This window comes from Camelus dromedarius, chromosome 14 (genome assembly GCF_036321535.1).
Source record: "Camelus dromedarius isolate mCamDro1 chromosome 14, mCamDro1.pat, whole genome shotgun sequence".
NCBI lineage: Eukaryota > Metazoa > Chordata > Mammalia > Artiodactyla > Camelidae > Camelus > Camelus dromedarius.
In genome coordinates, this window is record NC_087449.1 from 31,913,591 (window position 1) to 31,927,882 (window position 14,292).

Below are 14,292 nucleotides of genomic sequence, written 5' to 3' on the forward strand. Positions count from 1 at the left end.
TCAGTGATGGTTTATTACTGCTGTGGAAACATGATTGGCTCCAGGATCCATGTTGACCAATGGTCAGAAGGCCAGTGGCTGGGCTCCTAGAGCTCCGTGTGCCCCCTGTGTGTCCCATCCCTCCCTTGCCCTCTCCGAAGACACTCCATCCTTCCTGGTGGCCCTGGGGTCATTCAGTTTAGGTTGGCACATGGGTCACCTTGAGAAAGTCCATTAAACTGTCTGAACTACAGCTGCTTCACCTGACAGTTGAGGGTGAAGATGCCCCCCTGTCTCTTGGGGTGGTTGTGAGGATGCTGTGAAATGATGCCCTTGAGTCCCTCCCTGGCATCTGGGTGAACAGTCTGGATCCTGTGTTGCAGACACAGTCAGGTGTGTCCTGGGCTGTTCTTTTCTGCGAGGTGGAGGCCAGGGTGGAGGTGGGTCTTCCAGCTCAACCAAGAGCAAGGGCCGCTGTGAGTTCTCTCCTTTTTCCAGAAGGCAGTGTCAGTGCCTTGGTGGCAGTGATGTGTTGGAGAGGTTCTCAGTAGTCTCAAGATTGATTGGCTTTTTAGTGCTTAACCCTTCAGTTAGACTGACATGCTAAGCACCAGGTTTTATTTGGCCCTTAAACGTCTTGCGTCACTTAATCCTGCTCACCTGGCTACCCTCTTGGGCCCTGCCACTTTGTTCCCTGGTCCACTGACAGGAGCTGACGAGGGAGGTGGAGGCCAGGAAGCAGGTTGTCCAGAAGCCTCTGACTCTGTTCTGCCAGGCTCATCAGTATGAGCTCACTGTATTGAGAGTTAGTGTTAGCTCTCCCACCCAGGGGACTGGACCTTTGCCTATATTGTGGTCCCTCGATATCCATGGGGGTTTGGTTCCAGGACCCCTCACAGATACCAAAATCCATGGATGCTCGAGTTCCTTATATAAAATGGCCACGTGTAGTCTGCCTCCGTATCTGCAGATACAGAGGGCCGACCATATTCGTGAGTTCTGCCACTAGTGAGTCTCACCTGGGTATCACTGGAGTTTTGGTTTCCCCACCTGTAAAACAGGAACAGCTCCACCTGCTTCACCAGCTCTGAGTTTGAGAATGTGTTTGAAATGAAAGGCAGATCCGATATCTGCACAATGGCTCCTTTCCAGGGGCTGGCGTCAAGACATCTGTTCCTTCAGTGCACATCCAGGAGGGGTAGCTCTCCACCCAGGACTGGGAGACAAGGCCACCCTGGCCCCAGCTGTTACTGATTGCTGGTGCGGGCAGGTGGACTCCAGCCTGGGCTCACAGCAGGGCAGTTGGGTGGCTTATCCCCTCTACCAAGTGGTCTTCCTACCAATGGTGTCCCTTCATTAAAAGAATAAAGTCCAGGCTCTTGGTGAGACACTCAGAGCTCTTTGTAATCTAGCCCCTGCTACCCTCATCCTGTTGTTGGACCAGCTGTTGATCCCTGGGACCAGGACCTTTCCTCTCAGACCCAGCCCTGCCCCTCCAGCAAGTCTGCATGGCTCTTCTGCAGACTGCAGAATTCTCCCCTCCCCTTCTCAAAGGCTCTTCAGTCGCAGGTCATTTTTATTCAAGAAGACTTTGACAAAGTCTTGTTCCGTCCTTGCCTCAAGGTCAAAAAAGATATACCCAAAATGTGGATCTGATTTAGTGCTTCTTCCTTGGATTAATTACAGTCTGACCCTGAGAAATTTCCTCTGGAGTTGTGGAAAGGGTCTAAGAGTTTGTGAAGTCTTGCGGTCTGTTCTGGGGCAGTGCCTTTACCTTCCTGGGCCTCAGTCTGCCCATCTGTAAAATGCAGCAACATTAGAAGGAGTGGACATGGGAGGTGCAGAAACCCAGGCCCTGCCCTTTGGGGGCAGAAGAATTAATGGACAGCTTTGAGGGCCAGATGGCTTCTGTGGAGTTTGCTGAAGCACACCCAGCTTCAGGTGGGGTTTGTGAGGGCCTCTGGGTGAGGGTCACATGTCCAGCCTGAGACTAGCTCAGATTAGGATGGGTTACACGTGATGGGGGGCACTCCCTGGCAGTGGGGTAATAGGAAGGCCTAGTCTGAGAAAGGGGGGCTCCCTGAAGGATTCCATGATGGGGGGGGGATCCTGAGCACAGCTTTCTGTATCAGCAGCTGCCCTGTGGTGAGGGCTGGCCCCTGGCACTGAACTAAGTACTTGACTCCTGGTGTCTGCGGCTCTCTGTGGGGGAGGCGGGGCGGCCTGTTTTACAGACGAGGTAGGGAGCTTGAGAGGGGACTGCAGACCATGCTCCTGGCTCACAAACCTGGGGCTCTTCCAGCAGCACCCACACGTGAGTGCCTGTGGTGTTTCCGCCGAGATGCACCAGGTTTCGAACCTCACTGCCTGGGTGACTGTGAGCAGGTTTCCAAAACCCATTTCTCCTCAGTGTTCTCCTCCTTTCCCTCACCCCATCCTATTGCTTCTTAGTGGAGGAAGGAAGATGAGATCTTGGGCCATTCCCTAGACTTCTCAGGAAGGAAGAGGCACGAGAAACCACCCAGTCACCCAGGAAGCCTCAAAACTAAAGGGGGAATCTTCGCCAACTTTCCTGTTCCCTCCTCAGCCGTCCTCTGCTCGGTGGACAATTGGGGGTGAATTCTGGCTTTCTGATCTGTAGCTTCCACAGCCCTGCATCTCCCCTTCCTAGTTGATACGCTGTATCTTTACTTGGGGGATGTAAAGGGGTAGGGCAGGAAGGCTGTGTGAGCACATGTGCCTGGAGAGCTTAAAGTAGAGCAGGAATTCTCTGGGTGGACCAGGCAGTGCCTTTTTAACATGCACCTCACCTTCTCTGTGCTGCTGTGATTAACAGCAGAGCCTGAACGTTGGCGAGGGGTGATGTGGAGGCTGGCGGGCAGGAACAGGATGCTTCTTTGCCGCAGTATCCATTTTCAGAGCAAAAGGCAATCTTTAGTTGGGGGAAGGGGCATTTGATTCTCTTGGCAAGGTAGGTGTCGTCCCTGTGTTCCAAGGGATTGGTGTGGTTCTGGATCTTGGATGTGTCTCTCCCGCTTACCCGCAGAGCTAGTCTCTACTGCAATGAGGAGACGTAGGGGAGGGAGAGGGTGTCCTATCTGGATGCTGGTTAGAAACCCCCACGGCTGAGGCTGGGTATCAGAAACCCTCACCCGGGTCATTGGATTCCCATCTCCTTTCCAGCGTGAAAGAGGGCTGGCTGTTCAGGGCTGGAGTGGGGCTTAGTGGGAGAGCAGGGATGTACTCCACGTGTAGTCAGCAAGAGATGGGAATTAGCATCCGGGCAGCTATGAATGCACTGTTTTCCAGCGGCCACAAGTCTTCGTTTCTAACTTAAGGGAGGGCATAGAAGCATCTTTGGAATGATTCCCAAGACATAGATCTGTTTGCAACTCCCTTGCATGAGCTCCCAAAGGTTGATGACCCCACTCCTCAGCCCGGAGATCCCAGCCTCAGGGTCACCGTCTTGTGCATAAGGCCCTCCGAGCACCATGCCCACTCCTGCCTCTGCCACACAGATGCGCAGAAGCCCCTTCCATTTCTGCTCTGCCGGAGGATGCCTGTTCATCCTTCCACGTCCTGCCTGCTAAACATGATTGTTCTGTAATCACTGCCCCCTCGCTCCTGAGTGCACCTGGCACCTGCCTCTGGAGTGCAGCTGTGGTAGTTACATCTTGGTTTCTGCACACAGCCTGGGACTTCCCCAGGGGCTAGAATACTGCTTACATGTGTGTCTCCTGCACTTAGCACATACTTGGCCTAGGTTGGTGGGCCTAGCGGCTGGGTTGCACTACCAGGTGGATGTGCGTTCTGCCCATACGTTTTGGGTGTTAATGCTTTTTCCTGTGTCCCTGAAAAGAGTCCTGATTTCTGTGGACACAGGCACATACAAAGAATCTTCATCAGGGAGGCCCTAAGCATTTAGTGGCTGAAGGCAAAGTCGCCTCTCCTAACCCCTACCCCACCCAAGTGCACCCATTTAAGGTAGAGCCCTTTCCTCTCAGGAGGAGCCCTAGAGAAGTCCTCTGAGTTCACTGCATAGGAGAGGGTCAAACAGCACGAACCTGATATACGAACTCAGGGTTGGAATCAAGTCCCCAGAATATTTTGTGCTGGCAAGGGAGGAAGGAGTGCGTTCCCCAGCGTTGTGGCAGGAATAAAACTGGGGAAGATAGTTCGCAAGGAGATACTCTGAGACTGGCCAGCTGGACATGAGTGCTGGTTATTGTATTATAATAATGAAAGATCATTTTGTTTAAGACCGGTGGCCCAGAAAACTGGGGCTCCAGGATTGGTCACATGGCATGTTGGTAGGGGAACCAGGACTCAGGTTTGCTGACCCCTGTTTGTCCTCAGTGGGAAAAATCCTGGCTCTGATAAATAATACTGTAGAAGACTTCAGTCTTCCTTTGTAAAATGGGGTTAATTTTTGCTTCATTTATCTTATTTGATGCAAGGTTAAAATCAAAGTAGATACAGCACTGTTTTGTTTTTCCTTGAGAATTTAAGAAGACCCCAGTTTTCCCCCTCTTCACTCTTGAAAACCATTACTAAGCTCAAGGGGCAGCAAACTTTCTGTGAAGGGCCAGATAGTAAATAGTTCAGGCTTGTGGGCCATCTGGTCTCTGTCACAACTACTCGACCCTGCCAATATAGCATGAAAGCAGCCGTGGATGGTGCACAAATGAGCGTGGCTGTGTTCTGATAAAACTTTATTTGCAAAAACAGGTGACAGGCCAGATTTGGCCCTGAGCCATAGTTGGCCAACTTTTCCTGGAGCTTGGGATGGTGGCCGTGTGCTGGGGGTCCTCGTGTAGCGGCTGACCCCAGCCTCCACTCCAGGGGTGGTGCAGGGTGCCAAGCCTTGACCTGGGACGGGTGAGCCCATGTCCCTGGGGCTCAGCCTCCCCGTCTGCATGTGGGGCTGGGGGCAGCGTGGGGTGGGAGGCGCTGCATTAGGTTTTGGATGCTGCCTGTACTTTCATTTGCCATGTTTCCTCTCTTTGTTTTGGAAACCTGTCGCCTGCTTATTCTGCATCTCTGTCTCCTTGGGACCTCTTGAGTAAAACATTCTCTGGGCGCCTCCTGCGGGTGTCTTGGCAGCCTGTCCGGGGAAGCCAAATTTGCAAGTGTGAGGACCTCTTGCCCTCACTGCCTGCCCAGCACTGTCCTGGCTCCTCGGAGAGGCGAGGGGAGGTCAGCTGGGGCCTTTGTTCACATGGAAGTCAGTGAGTCTTTCACTGACCTTTGCATAGAGTGGGCCCTGGTGGCTGTCAGGATTCCTGCCGTTACCCAGAGGTGACCCCAAGGAGGACACATTGCATACTGTCCTACTTCCTCCATGCCACTTGCCAGACCCACCTATCTTGTCTGGTGCCCACGAGGGTCATGATGGCTGAGGGCTCCTCTCCTAGGCAGCTGGCAGCCCCTGACGTGGGCTCTCGGGGCCGGGCTGCCCTGGCGCTAGCTCCACTGTTGGGTGTGGCCCAGCTCAGTCCGCTCTACCCCTGACCGAGTTGGTAATTTCAGCTCCACCTCCAGCCTGTACTGCTCACATTTGCGCACTGAAGGATGCCTCTCCTGGAGGGGACAGACAGAGGCAGGAGAGAAAGGCAACTGTCCAAGCCACTGCCAAGTTCGCTCCCGGGGTCAAAGTGAAGAAGTAACTTTTTCTGCGATGAGCTGCATGTCAAAGGGAGGGGGAGTTTAAAGCTCTGCCTCCTTCCCTCATCCCCCTAGGTGGTCAGCCTCCTGCCACAGGGAGCTGTGGGTGGAGGCAGACAGCGTTGATGGATGTGGGGTGTCAGTGGCACGCGGGCACACCTTGGCCCTCTCCCCAGAATGGGCTTACGGCGTTTTCCGTCAGCATTCGTGTCCAAGGAGCAAATTGGATTGTCTGTCGCATGCCTGTTACCATGTGTATAATTAATGTAATTTTATATTCACTCAATTACAGTGACACGCCCAACAGGCGGATTACACAGGCCGCCAGTAATGCAAGTCGTCCATCTCCTGCTGCCAGTCGATGAAACTCACCCCTGCAGCTTTGCCAGACCAGTGGCCAGTGTCCCCAGGAGTCGGGTGGGCTGGGAGGGTGTGTGGAACATTTTGTCTCTTAGCAACCCAAAACTTCAAGTCCCCTTACCCCAAAGGCCTTCTTACTAAAGGCAGATTTGGCCAAGATGGTAGTGACGGAGCATTCAGCCGTTCACAGAGCACTCTCAGGCTCTCCTATAAGGAGCATGTAATCTGGACTCCTCGCTGCCTTACAGACGAGCCTCCCCAGGCCTGGCAATACCAGGCAGGGCTCCAGCCCTGGTGCCGTGGGCTTTTACAGCCAAGTGCACAGCTGGTCCTTGTTCATGCTCTCCCAGGCCCACCTCTGCACCCAGAAAACCTGGGACTCAGCTCTGTTTCTCTGAGAGTCTGATTTCTAGGCAGGCTGAAGGCAGCTTTGGGGAGCGTAGGGTGGCATTTGGTGAAGGAGCAGTGAGTTTTGGAAATATTAAACTTAGCACATAGCTGTTATTCCTTTCTTCCCCCCCAAATATAGATTTTTTTTTTTTTTTAATTTTAAGGCACTGTCCTTCCTTACTCCCAAGAGTCTTTCACTTAGAGGACCAACTTGAACACCATGTTGTTATTAATGTTTCTTTGTCCTGGTTCCTTGAAACCAAAGGTGTTAGATGTACCCACCCAGGACTGGCTGACCATGGCTTGGGGTCCGCCTGCTGGCTGAGCTTCACCACCCTGCTTTGGCCCTGCCCTGGACATCCATGTGGGGACCGTGTCACTGCCCTGGAGGAGCCCACGCGGCACCCACAGATAAAGCAGGATGTCCAAAGAGGATGCCTTACGTTTGGAGAGCACCTGGCTGGGTAGAATTGCTCATGCTTCACGAAGGACGTGTGGGCTTTCAGTAGGCTGAGGCGGGTGATCCTGCAGGGTAGGTCTAGCTCCTGCTTTCCCTGTGAATGGGCAGTGAGTGGCTATGGAGCACGAGACTGGGGACCTTTGCCTAGCAACTGTCAGCTGTACCACCTCCCTGCAATACTTGTAGAATATCCCTTGTTTTCCTCATGGGAAATTGGACTCACAGCATGTCCTGAAGGGACTGGGATGGATGCCAGGTCCGTGTAATGTCGAAGCTTTCCCCATCAGGCACAGATGTGTCTCTCAGGTGGCTCTAGGGGAAGTGCAGGGACTTAACCACAACATCACCATAGGTGGGTCCTGTCGACAGTTCTGAGATGCTTTTCTGCAGAGACCTCAGATCTGTTGTGCTGTGGGAACACTGTGCTCCCCACCACGTCAGTGATGGCAAAGGCTCTTCCACTAAACCACCAGGGCCCAGAGTTTCAGTGGAATGGGCTGGCGTTTGCCTCCATCACACCCACAGCAGGGCCTCCCAGGGCCCTGCCTACGTGGCTCTTGGAGGCTGCTGGATATAACACCACCCAATGCTATCAAGGCAGGAAAAAGAATAAGGAAGAGCGGGGTCAGAGATCTCGGGAATGTCTGAGGCAGAATGGCAAGTCCATTAAGGGGCAGCCCGGGGCAGAACGAGGCCCAGACAGGAAGTGGGCAGGTCTCCTGCTTCGTTTCCCAGATTCATGGTGGGATTTCCCAAGTTGGGGTGTCCCCTAGGTGCAGGTCTCCTGGCCCTCATCTCATGGGGGCAGCACGGACGAAGGGAAGAGTTCTGACCCATCAGGTGACCCCTGCTCTCATCGCAGCCCCCTGTCGGCTCCCATCCTGTGGCCACCCTGGGCCTTGGTTTACCTCTCGCCTTCTCTGGAGCCCATGGCAGTTTACACTGACATGCCAGCCTGTTTGTCACTGTGTCCTCATCCTTCTGCCTGGCTAGCCTGGGAGCTTCTGGGGCCAAGATGAATCTAATGCACTTCTGCGGCTCCCCTGACCCCCACATGGGCTGACCAGATACGTGTGAGGTCAGCACCCAGGATATATATGTGGCTGAGTGGCTGGATGCACCCACAGATCCTCCAGCCTCCAGGAGTGCTGTTTGTGGGCTTACAGAATGGTGGGCCAGCCAAGACCCCCTGGCTCTAGAATCAAGACTTGGGGGCTTGGACCCACCACTTAGTAGCTTCGTCATCTTAGGCAAGTGCCTTTACCTTGCTGAGCCTCAGTTTCTTGGCTATAAAATGAAGCAGTTAATAGCTTCTCCCATGAGGAGTTGAGGGTGATGTGCGCTAATGCAGGTGAAGGCCACCTGCACCGTGTGGCACGTGCGGCTTCATTATCATTACTGTAATTGTTCCCATTTCGCTGGTGAGAGAGAAGTGCAGTCAGTGGCAGAATCAGGATTTGAACCTAGTTCTTTCCAACTCCTATTTTTTTGTCTACGATGGATGGGGATATGAGATCATAAAGAGAGCCCTGAGCTGGAGTTAGGAGGTGTGGTTCAGCCATCAGCTAGTTCTCTGTGGCCTTGGACAAGTCACCCCTCTGTCCTGGGCTTCTCTTCTCCCTTATAAATGAAGGACGTTGGAAGAACTGAGGATCTGTGAGGGCCACCAACAGTTGATGCCAGGCAGGTGTGGTTCTCCCCAAGCGTCTAATGGGAACTCCAGCCTGGTTCAGCCTAATATTCTGTGCACCTCAGATGTCTGCCCACATCTGCCTCCTCTGTGGCATGTCGGGAGGGTTGATGGGGCAGCACCTAGGGTGGAAAGCCTCCAAGGCCCGTTGCGGGGAGACAGTCTAAATGGACCTGGATCCAGAGGCTCATCCTGGCTAAGCAGGCTTCCAGATGGACCTATTGTGGGTTCTTCCAAAGCTTTCAGCAAGTAGAAGCCAGGAAGGCCCCACCAGGGTGTGCGGGGGCTGTTGTCTGGTGTGGGTACACTCACCAGTGTTATCAGCTTTAAGACTCCTGCCCTCTCCATCTTCCATGTGCCAGCCAGATCTGTTCAGAGTTTGGGGAAGAGAAAAGCAAAGCCAGCATCCCAACAAAGGTCAAAATCTTAAAACAGGATCCATTTTTTTGGTCTGCCTCCCACATAGCCTTTTGCTCATGTGGGTAACGAGTTGAAAAGACTAAAGGTCTTGTCTTTTCTAAGCCTACCTGTAAGTCTGTTGTTGAGAGTGCAGACTGGAAAGAGAAGAGCACTTTTTTGTGGTGTAATGAAGCATAGGATGGTAGATGCCATTCCTCCTCATGGGGATGGGCAGCAGGTCTGTTGTCATCTTTACAGAAGCAAACATTTCCTTGATGTGGAGCCCCATTCTCTGCTCCTAAGAATGAACCAAGTGTACAGGGCCCTCCCTCTCTGCTGCATCCAGTCTCAGGGACAGAACTCAGACACAAATAGTGACACAGAGTTCCAGGCTGAGTGGAGACAGCAGACACACAGAGGACGGCGGTTTGGGAGGATGTGGTGACCCATGGGGAAAGGTGGGCTCCTGGCTCTGTGAAGGAAAAGCCTCTGGCCTGTAGAGTTCCCGGTGGTGCTGGGGTCGTGCTAGGAGACACATAAGCAGAGCCTGGGCAGCTGAGTGGGCCTGGGAGAGGAGCTTGGTGCCCTGGGAAGGTAAATGCTCAGCTGTCTGTACCTTTGCCTGTATCCAGCTTGCGGCAGATTTTTCTCTTGGGATGACTGGCTCACCTGGGCCAGAGTTCCCATGTCCTCAGTGACCCCGGCTCCAAGTCAGAGGGGAGACTTCAGAGCTGCTGCCTCCTCTCTAGACTTACCAGCCCACGCCCCACAGCTCCCCGCAGGACGAGGAAGTTGCTGGGACTGGGCTGGGGTCTCTCTGACCAGCTGCATTCCCTCATTACTCCTCGTTTGTCTTGAGGCAGCTGCATTGAGGCCACCTTGTACTATGTCCACTCATCAGGGCCCAGTCACCAGAGTCCGGCAGGGAGCTTCTGAGGGAGGCACAGAGGTGAAGTGCACACACCATCCCTGCCCTGTGAACCTTGGGGTTGAGGCAGCTGCAATGCAGGGCCGAGAGGCAGCTTGGAATGGAAGACTTGAGTTTGAGTGTTGGCCCTTCGCAAAGACTGCTGTTGACTCAGGCCCCCGTGGGTGTTTTTACTTCCTTTTCCCCTGATCAGTCAGCAAGTCAGCCGCTCCTAACCTCCTCTGGCTGACAGGGTGCACTGGTGTGAGGGACCTGCCCGAGCCAGGCTGCTCGCCCTGACGATGCACATTACTAGGGAGGGCAGCGAAGGATTAGGAGGGAGTAGGTGCTCCTTCCTGCCAAGAGCGGAGGACCCGACAGGAGGCCTTTTGCCCCCTCTTGGAGACTGGACTTCACCCTTGAACTCTCTTCCTCCGTTCTTTTCATTTTCCTTTTTTTAGAGGTTGGCTTCAAATTATCTTATTTTGTTTACATTGCACCCAAGTTTCATGGTACAAAAGACTTGCAGGTGCAAGTATGCCCCGCCTTCATTAACTTCCCCTCTCTTTTTAATTTATGTGATTTCAATTTTCCTTCCCTGTACTGTTAATTAGGGGACCCTCTAATCAGTGCCATTATCACAGTGGTATTCATGTTTAGGAAAGCCGCTAAACAAATGCTTGCAAAATTGCTAAATGGCTAATTAATGTCTGTTAATTAAGAAAATTGCTCATGGTAACAAACCATGCCGTTGCTGGCAGCCGCTAGAAAGACACACACTTGTTGAAATTAGTAGCGTGGCAGGTAGGGGAACATCTGCTCCACGGGGCTTTCCGGAAGTGTGCAGCCCCTCGCTTGGCTGAGAAACTCAAGGCCTGTCCCCTCGCCTTTCTCTGCACACCTCTCCCTATCTCTGTGCCCGCCGGCTGCTGCCCACCCTCCTGCCTGCTCCCGGCTCTGGGCTGTGCTTCCTGAGCAGGCAGAAGGCTGCGCAGCCTGGCTTCGAGGGAGAGACTGGAAGAACATCCTGCTTGGCTATCTCAAAGAAGTCATGTAAGCACACTCGTCCTCCATGCTTGTTTTGAATTTTTTCTCTGCTTCCAGGGGTAGCAGCACAATCCCAGGTGGAAAGAGTGAATTAGGGCGGGCTCCTCATCACCAGCACCAGGGCCCCACTCCAGTTGTCCCCAGTGGGCAGCAGAGTGCTTTTGAAATGGGATTTTCATGCTTTTGACTGTGACCCACAGTAGAAAATATATTTGACACAGTGACCCAGTACACACACACGTATTTATAAATGAAGTAGAGATTAATGCAAAATATTTGCCTTGAAACAGAAAGCTGTCTTTTATTTTTCTGTTTTATTTTTATTCTGTTCTGGGTTTTTAAAAATAGTGTTTGCAACCCACTAAATTGATTTCACCACCCACTAATGGATTGGCAGCCCATGGTCTGACCAGCCCCATGTTTTAAGTGGATTCATCCTCCCATTTCTTGTGTGGGGAGTCAAGGGCTTCAGGAGTCAGCTTGGGACAGGGTGGCTCGCCACTGGCTGAAGTGGAGAGCCCAGCACCGCCCCTACCCATCCAGCCATCAGGGGCCTCCAGCCCTGTCCCTCTGCTCCTGGGCTGCATGGTTTAGGGTGAGCCTTGGGCCCATCAGAATTCTCCTCCTGGCCCTGCCATCTTCCAGTTGTGTGGCCAAGTGCCCTCATCCCTTGAGTCTCAGTTTCCTCATCGGTAGAAATAGGAATGAGAACCAACCCCCCATTCATAGGCCGATTTCGAGTGAAGGTGTATTAATGAACTTTGCTGAGTTGGGGCTCAGTGACCATCTCCTCTCATTACCCATGTGTTCAGTCTGGAACCACCTTGCTCTTCCTGTATGTTCCTGTTCATCCATCAGGGCCCCTCCTCAATGTAGACTGGTCACTGGGTCCTTGCCAGGTCCTGGCCCATGACCTGTGTTCATCCGCCTAGACCCAGCACTCCTCGAAGGCAGGTCTCCCGGCTCCTGCATCCCCAGAAGTGGTGCCTGGCCGCCCTGCAGGGTGGCTCCGGTTTCTGTGATCACTGCGTGCCCTGAGCCTGGCTCAACCAGTGTATTTAACATGGCAAACTCTGCTGCGATGGCAGACTGTGCCGGCCTGCTCCTGCGTGCTTCTACAAAGGAGCTTGATTTTATTTGTCGTGCCTGTAAATCCCCTGTGAATGTGTTTATCAGCTTCTCTCCCTCCCGCCCCCCTCCATTGTACACCGTTGAGCCGGCGACCCAAGCAGCAGCTCGCACCTCCCTGCCAACCTGAGCCCGCCGCCCGCACGCCCGCCGCCCACCCTTTGTTTTGGTTTAATTTTTGTTCTTTTAAGCTTCTCCTGCGCTTCTCCATGTGCTGTGATCTATAACCTGCCTCTACTGTCTGGCCTCACAGGGTCCTCCGGGGTCACAGCCCTCGCCGCACGCACAGCCTCCACCTCACAATCCCAGCAGCATGATGGGACCCCACAGTCAGGTAAACGCACTGTGGCTCGCCCGCCCGCCGGGGGGCGTGGGGCACCAGGAGGACAGAGCCAGCAGAGGAAAAACAAAAATCAAAATGTGCTCTAGCCATTGGCTTTGAGGCTTTATTGACCAAGGAGATCCCCCCCCCCAAATACATCTTTTTTCTCCTAAAGATAGCCTTCATTCCTTGGACATCACACACCCCTTGGATATGAAACCGAAAGAAAAGGAAAACTATTTCTGTGACCTTGCCAGCGGCCTTTGCGTTTTTGTTTTTTCCTCTCTCACTTTTGGTTTGGTTTTTGAGTTTGGTTAACCATTGTTTGTAACCGAAGCTGCATCCCTGGCCTTTTCTTTGTGCATTCTTGCTGCTGAGAAAGCTTACTTCCCCATTCCCCTGCATTACGTTAGGGCGCCCGCTGTCCCCTCACTGTTTTCATTGTGTACCCTCTTCCCCACCCCCAAACCCTGGCTCCCCTCCCCCACCCCTTTTGTCGGCAGTTTCCGTGTGTGTGCGCGTGTGTGAGCTCGTGTCCAGCTTTGTCTGCACACTTGGAAATTTTCTGTATGAGTCCCTTTCTGATTCTTCACCTGCCCTTACCAGGAGCAGGGGTCTCCCCCTTTGACCTACATTGATGTAGCTCCCCTTTGTGACCTGTACCAAATCCCAGCCGCTGCCCGGCACCAAGTCCCCACCTAGATTGCCCGGCATCTCCGCCAACAGTTGTGGGAATCACATTCGTTGTATGCATCTATCACTCCCTTCCCCGGAGGGAAGAGGCCGCTGGGAGGAAGAGAGTTTAAAAGATCACTAGTTGTAACAAAACTGGACTTTGTGAAGTGGAGCGCGTTTGTGTTTGTCACTGGGCAGTACTGCAGGCTGTCATTGAACTAATGCCCTGTAATTGCAGCCTTTTATGTCACCGCGATACGCAGGCGGCCCCCGGCCCCCGATCAGAATGGGAAACCAGGTACTGTACCTTTTCATGTTCTCTCCCCTCACTCGGCCACCCTTGACCCCAGCTGGATTTTGACTCAAATCAAAATATGGGAGAAGGATTGGGAGGTGAAGGGACAAATTTCACATGGGAGGCAGCTTATAAGCAGGTCCCCAGAGAGGGCCCTGTGTCTGCTTGGTGCCCTGTGCAGCCCCTCCCAGTATTTCACCTGCCTCTCCTCTTGGGCTTTGGGCAGTTCTGGAGCTCAGAGGGCAACAGCAGAAGCAGCAGGGTGGGAATACAGGGTTTCCGCTATTCTAGAGAAGGTGGTAATGCCCCAGCCCCTCCCTTCCAGTCCCTTCTTGGAAAAGGGTCTTCCTCCTTAATGAAGTTAATTGACAACGTGCATTTTTTTTTTTCCTGGAAGCTTTTGAGAATTGCCAAGGCTGGTAAATATAATCCTGCTGTTAAAGGGAGAAATGGCCCATAGGAATGCTTAGATCAGGGGCCCGGATGCAGCGAGAAGGACATTTGTGAGTTTTTAAGCACTGTCTGCCAGTGTTGCAGACCCAACTCAAAACAAGAAAGGATTTGTTTATGTAATTAGAAAAGTGGTCTGCTGACAGGGAGTGCTTTTCAGCCTGGGGGTTGTGTGCCTTATGCTGGCCCATTGTGTGGGGGGCAATCCTAGGTGGTCTGGAGAAATCGGCCCCTAGCTGCCCTCCCTGGTTCAGCACATCCATGGGCGGGAGGGGAGCTGCAGAGGTAAAGATGAGTATCTTCTTTTGAGGATAAACAGACTTGTAAAAGAAACTTTAGAGAAACGTCAGGGAAATTTCTTTTCATACCCAAATATTTTTGTATACATAATTTTTAGAGTGACCTTGCAGAAACCCTTCAAAAAATCTGACAGCAACGCCAGCGCATCCAGCCCTTGTTGCCTTTGAAGCTGGGAGTTAAGTCACCAGCTAGATTGGCGTTACCTGAATGTGATTTCTTCCATTCT

General features: G+C 52.9%; 1 protein-coding gene across 2 annotated transcripts in view; it reads left to right on the forward strand.

The window, feature by feature from the left end:
* SSBP3 (single stranded DNA binding protein 3) overlaps window positions 1-14,292 on the forward strand; it is a 157,665-nt gene that overhangs the window by 118,786 nt on the left and 24,587 nt on the right. The window contains exons 6-7 of one of the 2 annotated variants that reach the window (XM_064493554.1): window positions 12,278-12,358; window positions 13,260-13,319. In XM_064493554.1, coding sequence (XP_064349624.1) covers window positions 12,278-12,358; window positions 13,260-13,319 — 141 coding nt within the window. The remainder of the gene's footprint in view (window positions 1-12,277; window positions 12,359-13,259; window positions 13,320-14,292) is intronic. The other variant, XM_064493555.1, reaches the window with a different exon arrangement.